The sequence below is a fragment of the Anopheles aquasalis genome, chromosome 3 (genome assembly GCF_943734665.1).
Source record: "Anopheles aquasalis chromosome 3, idAnoAquaMG_Q_19, whole genome shotgun sequence".
In the NCBI taxonomy this organism is placed as follows: Eukaryota; Metazoa; Arthropoda; class Insecta; order Diptera; family Culicidae; genus Anopheles; species Anopheles aquasalis.
In genome coordinates, this window is record NC_064878.1 from 52,834,788 (window position 1) to 52,843,548 (window position 8,761).

Sequence of the window (8,761 nt, forward strand, 5' to 3'; positions counted from 1 at the left end):
CAAATCAAAATGCAACACAGGGCGCTCGTAGGCCGTTGGCATTCCCATTATGAGGGGTGATAATGCCGGTGATGGTTTGGAGGGGAGCGAGGTGGAGTTCAACAGAAATGAAACAGTTTACAAAAATGCACGGCACTTTTGTGCGGCATACCGTGGATGGATGGCTGATTTCGACACACACGCATACACGATGTACGACATTCCGTTCGATGATAAATGGACGGATTTCCCGGATATCCTTGATGCGGTTTCGATTTGCTATGTGAATGCGTTCGAATAAAAAAAAAATCTAGAATGAATCTAGGTCAATGTACAGCGGTGATTCCGATTACCGCCTAGATTACTGACAACTCTTTCTACAGAAATTTTTCTATGGTTACGGTACATTTTTCCCCAATCTATTATGGTCTGGACAAGGGAAAGGATTAACATGCCGAAATCGATCATTCTATCAAGCTAAGTGTATCGATTTGTTTCATCATCCAACCATCAAATACGTATCTTGACAACGTCACATTTTGTTTGGCAATCACTTCCTATTGGTAGCACCACTTTGCGAATGAATAATAGATCTCTGTCGATGGAGCATAGATTTGGGGACCGAATTGAAATCCATGCAGTGATAGGAAAGCCGTCAGCCATCGTCCACGTTGATCGTGAACTACTCAGCATGCAACGCGGTTGGCTTCTTATCTGGGTAATTATTGGTATGTCTTGTTCTCGACATTTTTAATTGTTTCGTGCAGTTGCTCAGTTCCTTTTATTTTCCTAGCATACTCTTCCGATCCCCTCGCTTGTTGGTCTGAACAACTATCGTGCATTCAAGTGAAACAACCAAGACACCAGTGCAATGTTTTCAACATTTCTTCAGTTCAACCGTTACCTCGACCAGCTATGGATTTTGACATGCTTATGCTGCAAATCGATCGAGAATCCATGCTGTACCCGGATGGTGAGATCACGCGGATGTTGAGTAGAGTTGCAAAAAGCGTCCATTATGAGTCATACAACCACCAGATCTTACGCATACCGGCGGACTGTCGTTTGAAGGAGATTCGTCTGCAATCTGCCCCGAGACTGCAAACTATTGAGGTGTCGGGCACTAATAACGCTTTGAACACATTGCAAGTGATCAAGGGAGCCTTACGAAGGATACCGACCTCTCTGCAGCGTCTGCAAAGGCTGCAAGATTTGTATGTGAGCCATGGTAATTTGGATACCTTCAGCCTGGAGCCATTGCAAGGAATTCACAGTCTCACACACCTTTTCCTAATGAAAAATAATCTGCGTAGGCTAGAGGTGAGCAAAAATTTAACGATGTTTATAGCGATCGAGAAACTGTCTATGTCTCAGAACCAGCTGCAGATCATCGACCTAGAGTTCTTTAAACCACTCAAACAGCTCCGTCAACTCGATTTGCAAAATAATCAACTCAAGCGAATAATCGCAAAGTCCCCTGTTTTATTGCCTTCGCTAGACCGCATCAACCTGGCGTACAACAAATTGGCGCAACTGAACTTCTCCAACTGGATTGCTCCCGAACTAACCGTGTGCGTTCTAACTGGTAACAATTTTACAGAGCTTCCGCTAGAGATTGCTCGATTTGTGAATCTGAGTGTTTTATCTTTCGCTTCCAACCAACTAACGATTCTCGATTTGCAAATGTTGAAAAACCTTCCCATGCTAACAAGTGTTGATGTGGCGAACAATCGATTGCATACCGTTCTACCAGACTGTCAGTCCCTGAAACACGCCCCTTGTCAGCGAGTATCGCTGGCAGCTTTGATCGTGTTGGAATTACAAAACAATCATCTGACCAACATCGATTTCACCCACTGGGATTTACCTTCACTTAGAAGCATTCAATTGCAGAATAATCGGCTCCAACGTTTAGGTAGCTCATTCAATCATCTTCCAAAGCTAAACTTTGTGTACATTTCCAATAACGCGTTAAGCTGTTTAGAACTACGCAGTTTAGAAACGTATATCGTAAAGAAATTGATTGGAATCGAGACTAAAGCCGGCCATAGCACTTGTTCGACCAATTCGTCGATTAAGCATCCATACGATAATGGAGTGATATGCTGCAACGACTGAGAGCATGGCTAAAGGGCGTATATAAAAATCTTCAAATCGCAAAGGATATTGCGTAAACTAAAACCACATTTCGCATTATTGTTGCAGATTTGCTATCACATAAATGTGAAAAAGCCTCTCTTTGTATCTCTTACTGTTGCAATTCCAATAAAAATACCATTTTATTCAAAACAGATCAAATTACTTGAACCGATAGCAGTGAACGAAACAAGAGAAAAAAATGCACAAAAACCGGTCGCTTCAAATTAAAAAAGCAAACGATTTCTATCAAAAACACCGCCAGAGAATGCTACGGTATGCTTCACTGGCGTCCTCTAAGTGGTGATCACGTTCAAATCGACCGTTTTTTAACCGAAGGTGTTTCTGTTTTGTTCGACCGCGAAAACTGCGAAAATAGGGAAGGCCATAGCTGAAAGATGTTTTTAAATATTGTCAGAACCGTTCGTTAACCGTAAAATCAATTATACGCAAATAAAATATGAAGTTGTGTCAGAAACACGTGCTCCACGTGGTTGCAGCTGAAAAAAATGCTACCGCTGTTAGCGAACGGAATTGATCGTCCAACTGGATCGTACGAGTACAGAAGCAAATGATTCTTCACGAACGACAGGTGCCTAGCATGCGAGAACAAAAAATGGAACCATAATCCACATGATTGGGCAAGACCTTTTGGATCAAACTCGCAAATCATCAGAAGATCGGTAGCAGAACGTGAGACACCTCCCAGGGATTAGCTAGGTTGCCAAATGAAGCGTCCCCTTACATTTCGCTCTATCACCTTCGCCCAACCGAAGGTCACTTGCTGGCGAAGGTCAACCGCGTCCGACGCGCGTACCGATCGGATTCGGAAGCGACGGCGGAAGGAAACGACAGCTATCTGTATCGCGCCCCGTGAGCTCAATTGGACATGCTCTGGTGGTGGTGGTGGTGCTGGTGGCCGGTTGACCTTTAGGCGTGTAAAAAAAAACCGCTCCGACTGTTCGCTCTCTACTACGGTGAAGGTCCAGTGCCAAATATAGTCATGAAGCATGGCTATACCATTTTATTTTGTTGCGAGCTGCCCTCTCCGGAGGCTACCGGAGGACAACAATGGGCACACTGGGTTCCAGTTACGGAAGCAGTACGGAAGACGGATCAAACGTGAACGTGCACCGAGAACGAGCGGCGAGGTGCCGGTGATATTGAGCGTCCCATTAACGGAAATTCTCCTCGTCGATACCCTTTATCCTTTCAAGATGCCGAAGGTGTACCGGCCTCTAGACTGACTAAGGGCCATATTCTCGCACGACTCTAGACCACCCTGCAGTTACGACTCCCCTCTGCTGGTGTGGCCGCAAGGTTCGCAAGGTTTATTTAAGAAGCACCTTCCACTGATGAGTACTATTTCCCCGCCCACCATCTGCCTCCGATGGTGAGCCGCAACCGGCACGGACACCGCCGCCGACGTAGGGCGTGACGAGCGAAGGTCATCATCCGTCATAAATTTCGTCGTCATCGGCGTCAAGAGCGGGCCCCAAACCCTACCCCATTCCCCATCGACAGCTCAACGGGGAGATCCTTTGCCTTTGTCCCATCCATGTCGTATGCCAGCGATGAGCGATAAGCGAGATCAAGGTCCTGGTCGTTGCTTTCCTTTCTTTCCTCTCGATCACACCCGGATCACACCCGGTCACCCGGGCGGAATGGGTGATCCACCGTAATGATGACATTTCGTGTGACAGACGCACACTTATACGTGCAGCTTGGGTGTAGAACGATGACGAGCTATTTTGAGAACTTTGAGAGGTAGAGCCGTCGAGTCGAGTCTCGAGCCCTGTGTCGACGAAGTGGCCGAAGGACGATACTTGGGCGCGCCTTGGTCTCGCGCCGTCGAGACTTCGTCATCCGCACCGCTCAGTTGGCAGATCGTACCGAATGTAGGTCATGGGATCTATTGCTAGAGGAGGTTTACCTCTAGCTATATTCTCGCGATCGCGTGAGTGATTTACGATCCCGGTACGCTAGTACGCGCGGTCCGGTGCCGCTTTGGCCAAATGGGATTTGGAGATATTTATTGAATTAGAGGGATTAACGCATCAGCCAGAGGACACACGCCGGAGGCCGGACACAAATGACGGGCCCATACTTACCGCCCAGAAGATTTTCTGTTTCCAATTTTATTCTCGCGTGATCAAATCCAACCTGTCTAATGAAATGTCATTCGGATGTGTCCAGCAAATGGAATTAAATAGCCAACAGCCCCCGACGCTTCAATTTCTGTATAGGTTTTTAAATATATAAAATACTTTCTGTCCTGTATTTCTGCGCATTTGCTGCTGTATCCATTATTACACAAAGGTTGCTTAAGCATCTAAGCGTCCATCCCTCTTTTCGCGCGTGACATCACAACTCCTCATCATCATCATCATCCTGACGTCGACTGTCGTCTGCGCACGAAGAACGATCAATCTTAAAAACTAGTCAAAGTAATATGCGTTATTGCCACTCGTCTCGCTATGCCATCCACAGGCCGTCCGATCTTCGGGAGACGAGAGGATTCGAAGGGGGGGAAAGATGGCTGTGTCCACGCGACGGCACCACACTGGAAACGCCCTCTGCCTCCTGCTCTGGCGTTCCCGTTGGCGCTTGCCCCGCGTATTCCCGAAATATCGAGACAAGCCTGAGCGATAGCAAGCCTTCTTGTTCTTCCTTAACTTCAAACGGTCACATTCTTGCTGCCTGTTTCATAGCTACTTAACGTATTTGACGTGCGATGTGTGTTAACAACAAAACAAAAAATAACAAAAAAAATCATATCAAGGAAAAGGAATAAAGGAGCAGGGAAGGTGATGCAGGAGAGAGGATTTTTAAATGGATATCCACCTAATTAATATAATTAATAATCTACCGCAGCAACAGCAGTAGTAGTAGCTGCTGCTGCTGCTGCTGCTAATTCCTGTCCCCTGGGTTTTGCTTACTATCTGAGGCTAATCCATTGACCACCGACTATTGCAGTCGCGGTCGTCTATCGGGTATCGGGGAGTTCGGCTGTTCGAGGTTTTTTTACTTGAAGTTATTTATGCACTATTGGGTGACAACCTCGCGTGCAGCTTTCTCTGCCAAACGGTCGAAGAAACGTTGACGCACAGCGAAGTGTCCTATGTTCTATATGTTGCATCCTGCCCAGCTTTGCTGTGTTTGTTTGTTCCGGTTGTGTTACGGTCTGTAATCGATCGGATTTGGGAACGCAGATCCCGAGAATGTACAAGGCTACTCGTGTAAACCTAAATCCACATCACTAGTGATACAAACGCCTGTTCTTCACTCCCTGTTACTACATTACAAGGACATTAAGTTGTGAGCTGGGGGAAAGCAGCAGAAACAGGAAGCGGAATAATATTGTATGCGGCTGTGTGTGTTTAAGTGTGTACAATTATCATATCATACGCGAGAAAGAGAAACACACAAAAACAAGGGAGAGAGGAGATTGTGTGTAATATATCTGTGCGGGGGAACGAGTAGTAGATACTAAACTAACTGTCATAGCAGCCACTTTTAAACGTTAATGCCTAACACTGCAACAGCACGAATGTTTTGGCCTTCTCCTTCTCCTTCTTCTGGGCCTAATCGGGGCCATCTTAAGAGCTAAGACACGTTTGCTTACCACTAAACCACCATTGATCGCGCTCACAGCTGCACTGTGGCGGCTTCCGGTGATGGATGGATTGTGAGCGATGGATGAGGATCAGCCCGTGCTTCCGGTTTCCATACCGTGCCATGCCATGCCATGCCGTGCCGTGCTTTCGTGCAACATGCGGGAGTACACGCGCATCTGGCATCAGCCACGAGAAACCACGGAAAAAGGCCAGGCCCTGCAAGGCCCAGCAAGGAACGGCGCCAATTAGCTGCCAAAGAAGTTGGCCCCCAAAACCGGCACGAATCTTCCTCACCGCTAATGAGTCGTGCCTACGGCCGCGCTATCACAAACATTTGTTGTGGACCTTTTCTGGCTGGTGGTGGCGCCGCCTGTCTAAAGGGTAAGACAACGAGCGTTACACAACCTAACCGCGCAACAACAACAACACACCGAGTACCGGAACATGACCGAGGGCGCGTGTTTTGCCAATTTCTTCGCCACCGCCACCACGGTGCACGGTGAAATTGTAACAAGCCAAAGACCCTCATCAACCCGCGCCACCGTGTACGAGTTACTAGTTTTCACTTCACGTCTAGAGCCGTTGGCCATATAGCCGGCTGGCGTGCTTTAGTCGCACCAGCAAACCTTAGCAGCTCGCCTTAGTCAGCGATCGCTACCGGAACATTGGCCACTGCTGCTGCTGCTGCTGCTGCTGCTGCTATCCACCTTTCGACTCCGGAAATTAAGTCTACCGGAACGATTTTCGAACGGGAACGGAACGGAACGGAACGGCATGGAGTGGGATTTGCAATCCGATGCCCAGGCGCCCGTAACTAATGCTGCGCAGGTTCATGCTTTCGCCTTTCGCCTAATCGCCTGGCGCATGCAATGCAATTGGCGCGGATTGGTTCCAATTGGCGTGCAGTTGCGGGTTTTTGGTGGCCTACAACAATGGTCTCAACAAACTCTCGGGAGTCTGGAGCACGCGATCGTTCAGTCAGCGTACAGAGCCGTTGGGGAGTTGTCCAACAGGTTTTGGGACAGGTTTGGCTGGACTGGGAGCCGAAAAAACACGCAGCAAACGCCCAACTAGGTCAAGGTCTGTAGGGGTTGCAACCGTCGGTATCTCATTCTCTCGCTGTGCCTCTCCTTCATTGTTACTCCTGGCTTCGTCGTGTAAGCTGATCCTCATCCTGCACCCCTTTCCATCCACTTCAACACCAGATGTCGTCCAAAGTGTCCTTAAGTACTGCTTTTCGTAGCTACATCCTATCTCTTATGTATAAAAACAAAACACAAAACTTCTCTTCTACCTCTCCCTCGCCCCTCTCTCCGTACAAACTTCCCTTCTTGTAAACGAAACTAAAACCGAACTCTTAACCAGTCTATATTACGATCTCTCAATCACGCAGCACAGCTCGGGGCTGTAGAACACCTTTTTTTTGTCCGAACACGAACCGTAGTCACGCGACGCAAGGTCACACCTTGAGTCGCCAAAAGTTCAAACCCGTGAGGGGATGTGTATTTTTAGGGGGATGCTGGGACGACAAATAAATACTAGGATGCCGGCAAGCGCGAGCGCGACGTCTGTGTTGCTCTTATGTGTCTATCAGTAGCGGTGCGCAAGCAGATTAGTGCGCGTTTTTAACGCGAAGCCCGCAATGAAAAGAAGAAAACAAAAAGAGGAGAGGAATGGGGAGGTGTGAAGCGGTCACAGGGTGAGTTTGAAGTGACGCCAGCCAGACACACACCAACACCAGCTCCATGATCATCAGCTGGTGGTGATCGGTCTTACCGTAGGTTCAATGAAATCTTTCTGCTTCACTCACTCCCAGCACAGTCTCTCTCTCTCTCTCTCTCTCCCGTGCTTGTGCCTCTCACAAAAGTGATCGCAAAGTGATCGCATAAACGTGATCAGTGTGGCATGGCCGCCAGCACGTGAGGATCACCGAGTGGACCAGGGTAGTGGACGCGCAGAGGTGGCAGACAGACTGTCTCGCTACCAGGCGTTCGTTCTACCAAGCACACGACTTGCGCAACAAGTGAGCGAGCGAGAGAGAGAGAGATAAAAATGTGAGGGAGATCCAGTGAGATCAGTAACCGCCGCCACACGCACTGCTGTGCGGGAATCTAGGCCAGCCAGCCAGCCAGCCAGCCACACGCAAGTGAAAGTCATCAACTTCAGCGATGGCGTTCTGATCAGGCACTGAGCACTCGAAAGGGGGTGTGGAGTGCAGGCGTGTAGGCGTGAGATGGGAGGGTGTATCTGCATACCACATATCTTGAGGGGAGAGAGAGAGGGATTGGAAACTGGGAGAAGCTGAGACACTGAACACCGGGACGGGTTTAAGCTGGCAGCACAACTCCAACGCGACGAGTGCGCGTACCGAATCCCTTGCTACCATCCGGACCGATCGGTGTGCGCACGACGGTTTCACCCGTTCCGGGCACGGTCGCCGTTCCGTGCTGACTGCAGAGGATGCTCCCAGCACGGGATCGCGGTGCCGAACCACACTCGGAACCGACCGAAATCCGTCGATCGTACCCCGAATCGGTCGAGATACGGCGCCCGTTGTAGTACTGATCGGAACCGCTCGATAGTTTGCGCAACGGATCAAATCCGGACGAGTATTTGCGCGGTGAAATGTTGGGACTGTCGGTGTGGTAGCCCGTGATCGATCCGGTTGAGTACTTCCGATCGAACCCAGTCCCGTTCGAGTCCATCGAGATGCGACGCTGCAGAAGATGTCCTTGCTGCTGCTGCTGCTGCTGTTGCTGCTGCTGGAGTAGTTCCGGAGAGTTGGCGTACTTACGGTCATAGTTCGATCCAACCGAGTACTTGCGAGTAGGATCATTCGAACACTGGGACATCCGGCGGAATATCAGATCACTCGAACACTGCGAGATGCGGCGTGCATTGCACGTGCAAATGTCCGAACAGTTGGACGTGCGGCGTGACGGTGCCTCGGAACAGTTGGACGTCCGCCGTGACAGTGAGTCCGTGGCGGCCGATGAGCAAGCCGACGTACGCCGTGACATCTCACCACA

General features: G+C 49.1%; 1 protein-coding gene across 1 annotated transcript in view; it reads right to left on the reverse strand.

Annotated features, from left to right (window-relative positions):
• Positions 1–4,406: 4,406 nt before the first annotated feature.
• Positions 4,407–8,761, reverse strand: part of LOC126577372 (uncharacterized) — an 8,093-nt gene continuing 3,738 nt past the window's right edge. The window contains exon 1 of the mRNA XM_050238939.1: positions 4,407–8,761. This exon is cut by the window's right edge and continues 3,738 nt beyond it. Coding sequence (XP_050094896.1) covers positions 8,060–8,761 — 702 coding nt within the window. The 3' untranslated portion in view covers positions 4,407–8,059.